Source organism: Molothrus ater, chromosome 8 (assembly GCF_012460135.2).
Source record: "Molothrus ater isolate BHLD 08-10-18 breed brown headed cowbird chromosome 8, BPBGC_Mater_1.1, whole genome shotgun sequence".
In the NCBI taxonomy this organism is placed as follows: domain Eukaryota; kingdom Metazoa; phylum Chordata; class Aves; order Passeriformes; family Icteridae; genus Molothrus; species Molothrus ater.
In genome coordinates this window covers 3,598,582-3,612,790 of record NC_050485.2, presented here as the reverse complement: position 1 = coordinate 3,612,790, position 14,209 = coordinate 3,598,582, and the positions used below count along the sequence as shown (strand labels likewise).

The following is a 14,209-nucleotide window of genomic DNA, read 5'->3' as shown; positions in this document are numbered from 1 at the left end:
TCCCAAATCCGTTCACACCCACGTGCCTCTGTCCATTTCCATTTCCATTTCCTGCTTGGCCCTGGCCAGAAACACCCAGAAATACAAACGTGCCCAGCTTATCTGCCCTCATCTCCCAGCTCCAGTGCTTCCTGTGACAGTCCAGCCACCCCAGTGCCCCGACTGCCCCTGCAGAGCCCCAGGACATGGGGACATGTCCCACCAGGCCAGGGGACACCTTCATGCCCCCAAGGCCATACACAGAGTCCCCAGTGCCACCCGGACCATCCCTCCACCCCAATGTCCCATGGGCATCCCCCACTGACCCAGCCCCCCGTGCCCCATGGACCCTCCCCGAGCCTCACAGCCAGCCACAGTTCCCCACAGAGTGCTCCTGGATCCCCATGGACAGTCCCCAGTGTCCCCTCTGGTGTCCTGCAAACCCTCCCTGACTCCCTGTGCACCCCAGGGACCGTCCTGATGCCCCTTGACCCCTGCCCAATGCCCCAGGACCCTCCTCAGTGCCCCTTGGACACTTCCCAGTGCACCAGGACCCTCCAGGTGCCCCTTGGACAGTGCCCAATGCCCCAGGGACCCTCCTCAGTGTCCCTTGGACAGTCCCCAATGCCCCAGGACCCTCCTCAGTGTCCCTTGGACAGTGCCCAATGCCCCACAGACCACCCCTCGATTCCCCAGTGGCCCATGGACATGCTCCAATGGCCCATGGACCCTCTCCTGTGCTCCCTCCCCAGTGTCCCATGGCCCCTCCAGGTGTCCCTGTGCACCCCTCTCGATTCCCCATGGACCCTCGTGATTGCCCGGGGACAGACAGTCCCCAGTGCCCCGTGGTGCCCACACCACCCTCCCTCAAATTCCCCGTGGGCCCCCCCCATTTCCCTACGGACATCCCCCGGTGCCCGCGGATGCTCCTCGATCCGCCACTGCCTGCCCCTGGTGCCGTGGCCTCTCGCCAGCTCCCCACGGATCCTCCCGCGATGTCCCCGGTACCCGGGGCCTCTCCACAGCTCCCGGTGCCTGCCCTGGTTCCCCGTGCCCCCATCTCCCGGTGCCCCATCTCCCGTGCCCGCATCTCCCGTGCCCCCATCTCCCGGTGCCTGCCCTGGTTCCCCGTGCCCCCATCTCCCGTGCCCCCATCTGCCGGTGCCCTTTCCGGTTCCCCGTGCCCCATCTCCCAATGCCCGCCCGCTTCCCCTTGCCCCCATCTCCCGGTGCCCCATCTCCCGTGCCCCCATCTCCCGGTGTCCTCTCCGGTTCCCGGTGCCCCCATCTCCCGGTGTCCCCGCCGTTCCCCGCCGTGGGCGGCCCGTCCCGCCCGCCCCGCCCCGTCCCGTCCCGGCCGTGGGTGAGTCACGGCGGGCGGGGGCTGCCGGCGGCGCGGCGAGCGGGGGCACGGCGGGACCTCCGAGCCATGGCCCCGCCGCTGCTGCTGCCGCTGCTGCCGCTGCTGCTGCTGCCGCTGCCGGCCCGCGGTGAGCCGGGGCTCCCGGGAGGGCGGGCGGGCACTTTGGGGGGCGATGGAGGCACCGGGATGCAGGCACGGGGATGCTTTCCCTCCCGGGTGCTCCTCTCTGGAGAAGGATGATGGAGAAGGGACGCCCGGGGCCGGGCTCGCTCCCACGGGGATGCTCCCGGTGCCTCCCGGGCCGTGCGGGCACCTCGGCAAGGCGACAGGAGGGTGACAATCCGCGGCCGGCCGGGGGTCCCCCGTCGCTAAGCCGGTGAGGTGGCCCGGACTCATCTGGCTCCGGGCACCCCCGGAGCGAGCATCCAGCCCCGTCCGACCGCGGCGTTCGGGGCTCCCGGGAAAAGCAAAGCGTTTACGGCAGGAATTCTCCGCTCCGGCATCCAGGGAAGGCTGGGAGGGGGCTGAGCCACCCAGGCACCAGCCGCTCTCCCCGGCAGCCCCCACAGCCGCCAGACGCCGAGTCACACGCGGTGCCATCACCATGGGGAGCTGGAAAACCTCTCTGGATGGCCGCACCAGGGATCTGGAAACCCAAATCCCTCTGGGTTTCCAGCCCCAAAGGGACTTGCTCGCTCTCAGGTGATGCTGAGCGCTGTGTGGGCGCCGGGGAGTTGCGTTCCCAGCCGATATTTCGGGATTTGCTCTCGGGGCTCGTCCCTGCACCCTCACGCTGGCTGCTCTCGTTGTGCCCTGGCTTCAGACCCGAGGGAGCGGCGTGTCGGACGGGGAGGGAGGGTTTAGGGTGGATTTCAGGGAAAGGTTCTTCCCCCAGGGAATGGGCACAGCCCCGAGGCTGCCAGAGCTCCAGGAGAGCTCGGACACCGCTCCAGGGATGCCCGGGGTGGGATTGCTGGGGGGTCAGGAGCTGGCTCAGTGATCCGTGTGTGACTCTTCCACTTGGGGATACCCCGTGCCCCGGTGGTTCCCGGGCTTCTGTCTCAAAGCCCTTGGGCTTTTCCAGGCTCCAGGGCCGGGCTGGAGGAGCTGCCCCACGTGGAGCGGTACGAGACGGTGCTGCCGCGGGAGCTGCCGGTGCCCCGGGGCAAGAGAGACCTCTCCGCGCCTCCGGTGAGTCACAGCCGCCCTCGCTGCTCCCGGGGCATCTGCCCGGGGGGATGCAACCAGCAGGGACCTTGTCCCACCACCAGGCTCAGAGCGGGACCCCTGCACCGACCTTTTGGCCAGACCCGCTCAGCCCCGCACCCCAAGAATGACGAGCCGCCCGTTTCCTTGCCTTGGAGATGCTGGAGCAGCTGATCAGATCAGCTTTTCTGGGCTGTTTTGGGTCTAATTAGGGCCTGCAGGCAGCGGGGTGCACTCTGCAGAGAGGGGCTGCTTTCTCCAGTGCTTTTTCTGGAGACGTGACCCAGCGGTGCCACCTCTTGCAGCCTTGCCGTGATCTTGTGACATCTGGTCTTTCCTTAAGGAGGGGTTTGCAGAGCCTCGTGGAGCTGTAAGCACTTTTCTTGCTGTGTTTGCTGAAGTTGGGGCTTTTTTTTGTCCTTTGGGACGGAGAAATAAGAATCAGAAAGTTGCAGAAATCCACATGAAAGCAAACCAGTGCTGTTTTTCTTGGGAAACCTGGCAATTTGGGGGAAGGAATGGGGTCTGAGTCAGGAGTTTGGAGTGCTTGACCTCAAAGTCACTTTCCTCATTGCCTTACAGTGAAATTCAGCCATTTTTTTTGTTTGTTTTAAATTCCTTTTTGTATTAAATTCTTTTTTTCTGGCCCCAAAAAGCGCCGATTTTAGCACCCGGAGGCACAGAGGGACCGGGGACACGTATCCCCCAGTGCCATACAGCACGCTCCTCTGTGATTCAAACCCTTCCTGATAAGCTAGCTTCAAAAACACTCCCCAAAGCATCTGTTTTCCCTGCTCCAGAAACCTAAACTTGTCCACGAGATAAACATTCCCTGGGCTATTTAGAGACGCCATCTGTGCCGGGCGTGCGCCGGCGCCGATCCCCCCGGCAAGGGGAGCTCACCCACCCTGAGGGATCCCTCTGGAGAAGACATCTGCCATGAGCTCAGTGCCTGGGGACTGCCACGGGGGCTGTTTGATGGGTGGCACCTGGATTTGTCTTGGTTTGGGTGGTTCTTGGACATCCCAAACCTGCCTTGTTCAGGGTAGGGACTCTCCTGCTTTCCAAGCCCTTTTTTGCTGGCTCTTGGAGAGAGGTTAAGTTTGCTCTTTGGTGGGGAAGAAGCTCTCAGCAAGGTTTGACCACCTTTGAAGAGAGGCTGTCTGCTTCTTGCTCTCGTGGTCATCTGGGTGGGGAAGGAGCTCTCAGCAAGGTTTGGCCACCACCAAGCCCCTGTGAGACAGAGGTGGGTGTGCTCCACGCTGGCTCCTCCTGTACCAGGAGCTGGTTCAGGGGCTGGAGTGGTTGGGACACGTGGGATTAGTCCAGCAGGTGAGGGTTGAAGCAGACCAGCTACCCCCTGGCTTTGCTTGAAAAGCAAAAAGTTCATCCCTGCACACAGGGTGGAGCCCTGGGGTCTCCTGGTCCCAGCCTTCCCACCTGCCCAGCAGGGAGAGTGGCACAGCCGGGTTCCTCATGGAAAGGGCTCTGGAAAAGTGTGCAAGGCCTGTTGGCTCTCCCCACCTGAGCTTGGGTGGGATGGGACATCCCATCCCCATCCCCATCCCCATCCCCATCCCCATCCCCATCCCCATCCCCATCCCCATCCCCAGCTCTCTGGGTCTCTTACTGGGAGCAGCTGGAAGAAATTCCCTCCTGTCCCTGTGTTGTGGCTTTGCTGAGCTGGCTCAGCACGGCCACGGGGCTCTCAGGGCTGCTCCCAAAGCCTTCCCATCTGGAGCCCTTGCACAGCCCATGCTGATGAGGCAGGAGCTGATTCAGAGCAGCTTTTGCAGAACTTCTTATTTTAAACTTGCCCTGCGGTCGTCTCCCAGAGACGCTCCCTGACCCAGCACCCCCTTCCAAGAGCTTTCCTGCCATTCCTTGAGAGCTCTTCTGGCCTTGGGGTTGCCAACAATAACAAAGGATGGCTTTGTTGGCGGACAGGGGTCGGGACAGACGCTGTTCATAAGAGAGGAATTTTCCAGGGACCCACGAGGGCGCTGGCCTGGAGCTGCAAACCAGGGAGAGTGGGCGCAGCTGAGTGCCAGGCAAAGCCTCTCACCTGGCCCTGCTGCTGGCACTGAGTCAGCAGGGCTCTCCACTCAGCCTGGCTCCTTCCAGGCTGCAGATCATCCCCTCAGGAATGCTGAGCCATGGCATGACAGCCAGCGCTGTCACCCTCCCCGGGGAGAGGCAACACACCTCATCCCTGAGGAATGCTGGCCCCATGGGAAAGGTTTGCTTTGCCTTTGGCTGGGCTCTCTCCACACCTGGATTGGCAAGGGCTGAGGATGTGCCCTCAGGAGAGGTGGATGTGCCACCAGGAGAGGTGGATGTGCCACCAGGAGAGGTGGGTGTGCCATCAGGAGAGGTCTCAGATCCCTCGTGGCAAGGGCACAGCCTGGCACAGGACCGTGACTCTTTCCCAGTGATTCCAGTGGGATGGGGCCTCTGCAGGTGGAGATCTCAGGACAGCCCAGAGGGAAACACTTTTCCTGTAGGAACATCTCCATGCTGAGGGTTCAGGGCTCAGCTGGCTGAGCCACAGACACCCTGGCTCCCTCCCACTGGGACTGGGGACACAGTGCTGCTAAAATGTGCTCTGAGAGGCCGAGGGGAGCTGAGGGAAGGCCATTCCTTAACGTGATGTGGCGTGTCAGATGAGGCAGGCAGGAGGAAGTCTCTGCTGATAAGAGCCATGGGGATCTCTGTGGTTCAGCTGGTGAGTAAGTGCTGAACTCAGACCCCAAAAAAGGAGCTCTGTGACTGATGAGTAGGAAACCTCAATCCCTGGCAGGGCCATCTGCAGCCGTGTGTCAGACACGGGAAACCAGACTGCTGACTCTGTCTCCTTGTGGGTGACCTGTTCTTCATCTCAGGATGTGCTGGGGATTTGCCTTATTGCCCACAGGCTCTCTTCCTTCTCTTCTGATTTCCTGTGTCTTTGCTGCCTGCCTCCAGGCTGAGAGGCCCGGCTCCCTCAGCAGGGCACACACAGCCCCTGTCCCCTTCCTGGGCAGGGCAGGGCCCCTCTGGCGCAGCTCTGGCTCCTGCTGAGTCTCTGATGGCACCTCTCCTTCATGCAGAGCACCTACCCAAGCCATGTCCTCTATGGCATCCGTGCAGAAGGCAGGGAGCACCTCCTGTGGCTGGAGAGGAACAGGTGAGTGCAGGTGGGCACGGTGGGGTGGCCTCAGGGGGCTTTGCAGCCCACCCCTGCCCTGAGCATCCCTTCTCCCAGGCCTGGTGTCACTGCACTGCTGACCTAAGCCTCAGCCCAGAGCCCTTTATCCCCTCCTTGCCAAGCCCACCCGGGGGTGTCACAGCCCCCACGTGCTCCCCCCAAAGCGGGGTCACTGCTGACGCCCCCTCCCCACCCCGCAGGGCCCTGCTGGGGCAGCACTACACCGAGACTCACTACTCAGCCAATGGCTCCGAGATCACGGAGCAGCCGGACACGCAGGTACAGCTGGCTAGGGGAGCAGCTCTCCCATCCCCGGGGGGCCCCACCGTGCCAGGGCAGCCCCACAGCTGTGCCCTGTCTCTGCAGGATCACTGCTTCTACCAGGGCCACGTGCGGGGACAGCCCGACTCGGCAGCGAGCATCAGCACCTGCGGCGGGCTCAGGTGAGCTGGAGCCCTGCTCCTGGCTGGGGACAGCTGCCAGCCTCGGCACATGGCACGGTGACACGGTGGGACAGAGCCCCGGTGAGCAGAGTGACAGAGCTCTGGTGAGCTGGTGTGGCAGAGCCCAGTGACCAGAGTGACAGAGCCCTGGTGACCCAGAGTGACAGAGCCCAGGTGACCCAGAGAGACAGAGTCCTGGTGACCCAGAGTGACAGAGCCCAGGTGACCCAGAGTGACAGAGCCCAGGTGACCCAGAGTGACCCAGCCCTGGTGAGCCAGAGTGACAGAGTCCTGGTGACCCAGAGTGACAGAGCCCAGGTGACCAGAGTGACAGAGCCCTGGTGAGCCAGAGTGACAGAGCCCAGGTGACCAGAGTGACAGAGCCCCGGTGAGCCAGGGTGACAGAGCCCAGTGACCCAGAGTGACAGAGCACTGGTGACCAGAGTGACAGAGCACCAGTGACCCAGAGTGACAGAGCAGCGGTGACCCAGAGTGACAGAGCACCGGTGACCAGAGTGACAGAGCCCAGTGACCCAGAGTGACAGAGCCCTGGTGACCCAGAGTGACAGAGCCCAGGTGACCCAGAGTGACCCAGCCCTGGTGAGCCAGAGTGACAGAGTCCTGGTGACCCAGAGTGACAGAGCCCAGGTGACCCAGAGTGACAGAGCCCAGTGACCCAGAGTGACAGAGCCCAGGTGATCAGAGTGACAGAGCCCAGTGACCCAGAGTGACAGAGCCCTGGTGACCCAGAGTGACAGAGCCCAGGTGACCCGGTGACAAAGAGCCACTGAGCTGGTGACAGAGCCGCGGCCGTGCTGATGCAGCCTGAGCTCAGCTTTCCCTGCGGAAGGGACAATGACATCCCTGTTCCTGCTGGAGGTGCTGCCCTCGGCAGGAAAGGCTGCCGGCGCTTTGGGGCTGACTCACGGCACTGGGGTGAGAGTGGAGCCCTGACACCACCGGAGCTCCGGGCGGCAGTGCCCTGGCTGGGTCCATCCCTAAAGGATCAGCTGCTGAAGCCCAGGACATTCCTGCTGCCTGGAGTCCTGGATACTCGCCGTGCTGCGCTGCTCGTCCCCTCCCAGCCCAGCAGCCACTTTGGCAGCTGCATTTATGTAGAGTCCCAGAATGGTGTGGGATGGAAGGCCCTCAAATCTCATTAAGTCGCACCCCATGCCGTGGGCAGGGACACCTTCCACGAGACCCGAACAATCCCAGGGATGGGGCACCTACCACAGGCACTTCTGCAGGTCTGTCCGTGTCCTGCCTGTGCCCTGGCTGACGCCTGCTCTCTGTCTGTCTGTCTGTCTGTCTGTCCCCAGCGGGTTTTTCCGGGTGAATGAGACCACGTTCCTGCTGGAGCCGCTGGAGGGGGCCGTGGCCGGCCGGCACGCCGTGTACCGAGCCGCTCACCTGCGGGGCAAACGCGGCACCTGCCGGGAGCCCGGGGCCAGCCTGCAGTACGACCGCGAGCCCAAAATCCCCGCGGCCATGAAGCTCTACCGCTGGGTAGGGATGGGATGGCACCGCCGCTCCTTCCTGAGCCGGTCCTGGGAAGGAGGAGGGGGTTCCGTGCATCCCGGCCATGCCCCTGTCCCACCAGGGTGCTCAGTGCCCCAAGGCAGGGTTTGTGGTGGGTCCTGTGCCGTGAGCAGGAGCATCCTCCCACCCCGGGGGCTCTGTGATGCTGCAGAGCCTGGTGGGGCATCCCACAGCATTTGCAGGCAAGCCCGACGAGGGGAGAGAGAGTGATGCATCCGACTCCATCTTATCAGAAGGCTAATTAATTACTTTATTATACTAAATCATTCTATACCTCTAAAAACTGAACCTGCCAAGCACTCCACTCTGCACACAATGCACAGAATCTCATGACTGTCACCCCACAGTCCCAACACACACACCACCTGACGGGCCAAGGAAACAAAACCCCATCACTTTGGGTAAACAATCTCCATATTGCATTCTACTTCTGCACAAACACAGGCACAGCAAATGATAAGAATTGTTTTTCCTTTCTCTGAGGTTCAGAGAACGTGGATCCCAGAAATATTCTTGGGAAGAATTGTGCCTTGCTTTTCTCTGTGAAGAGAAATGTGGAGCTACAGCATCCCAGCAGCAGGCTTGGGTTTCCCAGCATGCCAGCTGGAAGAACTCTGAAACCCAGCAAAACAACATCCCAGAGCTGAGCTAGGAGACCTGCTGACCTTGGGAGGTCCTCCAGGATCCGGCACACCCCATGGGATGTGGTCAGCTGGTGCTCTGGCAAGCTGCAAGCTGAGCCCCCCTTTCCTCTTCCCTTCCAGAAATCAGGTCCGGTACAAAAAGGTCCCCGGTACGTGGAGCTGGTGCTGGTGGCAGACAACCAGGAGGTAAAGTGGGGAGAATGGTGCTGGGGGTTTGCTGGCACAGCCTGCAGTGGGAGCTCACCCTGGGAACATCTCTGTGTCCTTCCCACAGTTCAGGAAGCACAAGGACCTGCGCACGGTGCAGAACCGCATGAAGGAAATCGTGAACCACGTGGACAAGGTGAGCCCAGGGCTCTGGATCCCCCCTCCCTGCTCCAGTGTGGGCACAGAGGAGGTGGCACAGAGCCTGGCATGGGTGGGGTGGTGGAGCTGGAGCCACCCTCAGGCCCACAGGGTGACCACATCCCTTGGCCAACCACATGTGTAGCGTGGACATGAGTCCTCAGCTCTGCCCACAAGGGAAATTTTGTTCTGTCACCTCTGGGAGTCCATCCCGTGGCCACTCTCAGGCTGGAGTGGTTGCTTACAAAGGGAGGGATGCATTGGACCATGCTGGGTTTCCTGGTGGCTTTGCTCCAGCCCCAGTTGTTGGTTAGCAGTGTGGGAGCCACATCCCAGCCTTCACCAGCCAAGGGAGAGCCCAGAGGTATGGGGGGGAATCCTGTGTCCATGGTCATCCCAGCTTGTGTCATTTATTGAGGTGACAGAGCTGACACTGCCCAGTTAGGAGTGTCCTGGGCTGGGCTGCAGCTCCCTGGGGCAGGTGGGACCTCCCTGCTGCTGCTGCTGCTGCTGCTGCTGCTGCTGCTGCAGCCCAAATCCAGGCTCGCTCTGGGCTGTGTCCCACCCCAGCTGTACCAGCCCCTTCGCCTGCGGGTGGCCCTGATTGGCCTGGAGGTGTGGAACCACAGGGACAAAATCACAGTCAGCCCCAACCCCGAGGTGACACTGGACAACTTCCTGCACTGGCGGGAGTCGGAGCTGCTGAGGAAGAAGCCCCACGACAACGCCCAGCTGATCACGTAAGGACACGGGGCAGCCGCCACCCTGCCACCCTGCCAGCCCTGCCACCGCCCAGGGCACGTGGCCATGGTGGCATCTCCATCCCACAGGGGTGTTGATTTCCATGGCAACACCGTGGGGCTGGCCAAGAAGCTGGTGATGTGCACCAGGGACTCGGGCGGCGTCAACCAGGTGGGTGCTGTGCCCTGCCCTCCCTGCACTGTGTCCTTCAGGGCCACCCCCTCCTCCACTGGTCCCCAGCTGTCCCCCTCTGCAGCCTCACAGCTGGGTTTAGTCCCTGGCCTCTCTGTCCCCTAAGTCACTGACCCCCAGAGCAGTGCTGGGGCTGTGGACACCCAGCTGGGTACCTGTGCTACCTTTGGTGCACCTGGGAAGCCTCCCAGAGAAGCTCCACGGACACAGGAGCTGGGATTTTAGGAGGCTATCAGGTGGCTGGGACTGGCTGTGCTCCTCATCCCTCCCAAGGAGGCTGTGGGACCCGTGCCCTCCCAGACCCACCACAAAGCATCATTTTTGGAGCAGCCACTTTGTCTAAACTCACTGACAGCCCTGAGAGACCAACCTGGGCGTCTTGAGGGGCCACAGGACCGCGTCCAGCTTGTCCCTTCCCTGAGCAAGGCAGTGTGAGGAGACACAAGGAGAAACCTGAAGGGCTTTTAACCCAGGCTGAGCCCCTTGTCCCACAGGACCACAGCACGAACCCCATCGGAGCTGCCTCCACCATGGCTCACGAGATGGGGCACAACCTGGGCATGTCCCACGACGAGGACGTCGCCGGCTGCCGCTGCCCTGTCCCCAAAGCTGACGGGGGCTGCGTCATGGCAGGGAGCGTGGGGTGAGTGAAGGAGGCAGGGGGACAGCCCTGGGCAGCAAAAGCACCCAGTGACAGGGTGCCCTGAGGGGGTGGAACCAGTGAGATGGTCGGGTCTGGGTGGACATTCCACCCCACCCCACCTCACTGCATATCATTGTCACTGCTTTTTAATGAAGGAATGGGAATTTTTGGGGGGGCTAAGAATGATTTATTGCTCAGATAAACATCAGTCTCAGAGGCTGTGAGGTTTTAGAGCAAGCAGTCTGCCATAGCTCAAAGTAGTCACAAGTTCTTTGTTACAAGGCGATATAGAGCTTTCTCCACCAATGGATAGATGCCACAAGGTTCATTTTGCTTTTCCAACCTATCACCTTTACTTCACTGTGGATACTTTTGCCCAATGGGCTTCTGCCACACTTCTACACATTTGCTTCTATTATAACTTCTAAACTCTCAGCTCACCCCATACAACCACACCTCTACATTATAAACCCTTCACCATCTTATCAATGCAGTTTTCTACATTATAAACCCTTCACTGTCTTATCAATGCAGTTTCTCACTTAAGGCAAATTATTACTTGCAACTGTAGAAACACAAGTTTATAGTTTTTCTGCTTAATATCTGTGTATTGTATTTTTACATCAATCCAAGCTTCTCCCAAGGCTGCAGATCAAACCCTCCAGTGTCTGTGGATTCCTATGTTTCCGATTCCCACGCTGCAGATGCCTCTGAGCGGGTGGGTGTCCCTCCCGCTTCCCCCGGGGCTCTCTGCTGATGGTGTCCGGTTCTGTGCCCCTGCAGGCTGGTGTACCCCAAGCTCTTCAGCCGCTGCAGCGAGCAGGACATGTGGCAGTTCCTGGGGGACCCCCGCACCAGCTGCCTGCTGAACGCCCCGCGGGCCGACGAGCTCTACGGGGGCCCGGTGTGCGGGAACCAGTTCGTGGAGCGGGGAGAGCAGTGCGACTGCGGCACGCCCCAGGTGGGGACGCTGTCCCGAGGGGGCCAGCAGGGGCCTGAGAGCTGCCCAGCTCCTGATGCTCCTGGCAAAAAATAACGGGCAGAGGATGTTCGTGTGTGCCCCTCCACCGTGTAGCTGGCTGTGATTTTAGCCTAGGAAAGATGGACATCCCCCCGTGTCCTCCAAAGGTGTCCCCCTCCAGGAGGGGACATCGGGACATGCTTTCAAGAGTGGTGCTCAGCTGTTCCTCATCTCTACCAGCATGTTGGAATTAAGACAGACAGGCACTGCCTCTGGGATAAATCCTTGGTCACAGCCCTGTGCTGGCACCTGAGGAATGTTCCCCTCATCCAGGGAGCACAGAAAACCTCACTTTTTCTCCTTCCTGGAGACGTGCAAAGGGAACCAGCTCAAGGTCCATCTTTTGAAAAAGTCCTTTCTGGTCCTTTGGTTTGGTGTTGGTAATGGGGATAAAGAGGCAGCAGGAATGTGCCCGCCTGGGATGTTGTTGTGGTTTTGGCCCGTGGTTCAGCCCGTGGCAGCTACACCGCTACGGCCACTTGGCGGCATGGCAGCCTGATCCCCTTGGAAAGGAAGGAAAGGGTCCTTCAGGGGCTTGCAGGAGGGTTTAATTCCATCCCTGTCTCGCAGGAGTGCTCGGACCGCTGCTGCAATGCCACCACGTGTCAGCTGAGAGAGGGAGCCGAGTGTGCCCGAGGGGAATGCTGCCAGGACTGCAAGGTACTGCCGCCCGAGAGGAGCAGCTCGGCAGGCTCCTAAGCAGGGCAAGAGCCGGTCCGAGCCCTGGAGGAGTGAGAGCACCCAGGCAGTGCTGACACCCCTGCTCTCCGTGCAGGTGAAGGCTGCAGGAACGCTCTGCCGGGCCAGCAAGAACGACTGCGACCTCGCCGAGCACTGCAGCGGCCTGAGCGCCGAGTGCCCCGAGGATGTGTTCCAGGAGAACGGCATCTCCTGCCAGCACGGCAGCGGCTACTGCTACAACGGGGCCTGCCCTTCGCACGGCGAGCAGTGCCGGGCGCTCTGGGGCGCAGGTAGGGCCCCTTCCCTGCCCATCCTCCTGCCCCACCAGCTGCGGGATGCAGCCCCCCGGGCCAGCGCCTCGCCCGGCTGCCGTCCCTTCCTGCGCTGCCGATCCCAAAGCGGGCTCCGTGTGACCCTTTCCGTGTGTCCCGCAGAGGCGCAGGTGGCTCCCGACGTCTGCTTCAAGCACAACAGCGAGCAGCACGTTCACCTGCACTGCCTGACCGAGTACGGCAAGCAGCCCTGCAGCCCCAAGTAAGGACGGGGGCGCGGGGGGAGCCCCAGCCCGGCCGGGCCGGCGCTCACGGCTGTGTCCCGCAGGGATGTCAAGTGCGGCACGCTGCTGTGCCTGAGCGACAACACCCAGCCCATCCTGGGCACCGGCTACTACTCCTTCGGCTACTACTTCGGCCGCTTCAAGTGCAAGGCGGTGATCGCGGGCAGCGACGCCGGCGAGGCGGCCGAGCTGCGGCTGGTGCCCACCGGCGCCAAGTGCGGCGAGGAGATGGTGAGAGCCGTGCCGGGGCCGTGCCGGGCCGGGCAGGGTGAGCACCGGCCCCGGGACAGGCTCAGAGCCTCCCCTGCCTGCCCCCAGGTCTGCTACGCCGGGCGCTGCCAGAACCTGCTGGTCTACGGCGACAAGAACTGCTCGGCCAAGTGCAACAACCACGGGGTAGGCGCTGGGATGGCCGCTCCCGGAGCGGCTGCGGGCCCCGCGGCACGGCCACCGCCCTGACTCGCTCCGTCCCCTCCTCCAGGTGTGCAACCACCGGCGCGAATGTCACTGCGACCCGGGCTGGGCAGCGCCCTACTGCGAGCAGGAGATTTCGGGGATCGCCGCAGGTAGGGTGCCGAGGAGGGGGCCTGGGGAGGGGGCTGGCACCGCTGCCAGGTGCTGCTCCGTCCCCGAGCGCCCGGTTTGGTCCCCGCAGGGAGCGGCAGCGCGGTGCTGGCGGCCGGGCTGGCCGTGCTGGCCCTGGCCGGGGTCGGGCTGGCCGGCGGCGCGGTGCTCCTGAGAGCCAGGGCGGCGCGGCGCTCGCACAAAGGGTAATTCCCGTCCCGGCTGCTCGGGGCTGAGCTCCGGATGTGCCCCGAGCAGCCCCACACGGTGCCCGTGTCCCCACAGGAGCTCCAGCGGGACTCCCTCCGGCCTCGCCAACCCGCTGTTCCTGGAGGGTGGCCGGGCGCGGCCGGGTCGCCGCCAGCTGTCCCGCGGGGACATCGGCCAGCCCAGCCTGCTCAGCAGCACGGCGGCCCCGCGGGCGGCCCGGCCTCACAGCCCCGTGCTGGCCCCGCGGCCACCGGGGCCACCTCGGTGCCCTCCGGCATGGCCCCCGCAGGTAACCTGCCCTCCCCTCCCCATGGCCCCAGCCCCTCTGTGCGGGGCTGGCCCAGCCTGGTGGCTTGGGGGGAGCTTGGGGGGCCCTTCCTCCGGCCCTGCCCCTCCGCGTCCCTGCTGGGTGCCCGGGTGAGGCAGTCGGGTCTCTCCTCCCGCCAGGCGAAGCCGAAGCCGCCGAGCAAACCTCTGCCAGCGCTGAAGAGCAAAGCGCCGAGCCAGGGCGAGGGGCCGCCGGCAGCGACCCTCCCACCGAGCCCCTTTCAGCGGTGTCCCCCGCCCAAGGTGGCCCTGAAGCCGCCCGCAGGCAGGAGGTGACCAAGGATGCTGCGAGGAGCGGCACCGCCGGGCGGGTGGCACCGCTGGTGGGTGGCACCGCTAGCCAGGTGGCACCGCTGGGCAGGTGGCACCGCTGGGGAGCCATGGTCTCGCTGCCACCCTTACTTGAATTGCCAGCTGGAGCCTCGGGCCCTGCCCGGGGTGGGCACCAGTGTTTACAGATCCTCGAGTTGTGCCTTAATGGACTCGGCAGCCTCAGGGTTGTCCCAGGGGGAGCCGCCAGCCGGGGCTTCCCAAGGAAAGCAGGAGCGGGGACAATGCCAGCTCC

At 62.8% G+C, this 14,209-nt stretch overlaps 1 protein-coding gene across 2 annotated transcripts; it reads left to right on the top strand.

Moving 5' to 3' along the window:
• The first annotated feature begins 1,367 nt into the window (after positions 1 to 1,367).
• Positions 1,368 to 14,021, top strand: ADAM8 (ADAM metallopeptidase domain 8). 2 transcript variants are annotated; one of them, XM_036385592.2, is made up of 21 exons: positions 1,368 to 1,469; positions 2,427 to 2,533; positions 5,638 to 5,714; positions 5,936 to 6,014; positions 6,102 to 6,178; positions 7,501 to 7,687; positions 8,485 to 8,550; positions 8,639 to 8,707; positions 9,280 to 9,449; positions 9,540 to 9,621; positions 10,137 to 10,285; positions 11,069 to 11,246; positions 11,877 to 11,966; positions 12,082 to 12,277; positions 12,422 to 12,521; positions 12,588 to 12,774; positions 12,862 to 12,939; positions 13,025 to 13,109; positions 13,199 to 13,313; positions 13,393 to 13,606; positions 13,765 to 14,021. In XM_036385592.2, the coding sequence occupies exons 1-21, from the start codon at positions 1,409 to 1,411 to the stop codon at positions 13,918 to 13,920; spliced, it is 2,523 nt and encodes an 840-aa protein (XP_036241485.1). In that variant the 5' UTR covers positions 1,368 to 1,408; the 3' UTR covers positions 13,921 to 14,021. The 2 variants fall into 2 exon arrangements, with proteins under 2 accessions (XP_036241485.1, XP_036241484.1); XM_036385591.2 differs by lacking the exon at positions 1,368 to 1,469 and adding an exon at positions 1,695 to 2,044.
• The last annotated feature ends 188 nt before the right edge of the window (positions 14,022 to 14,209 follow it).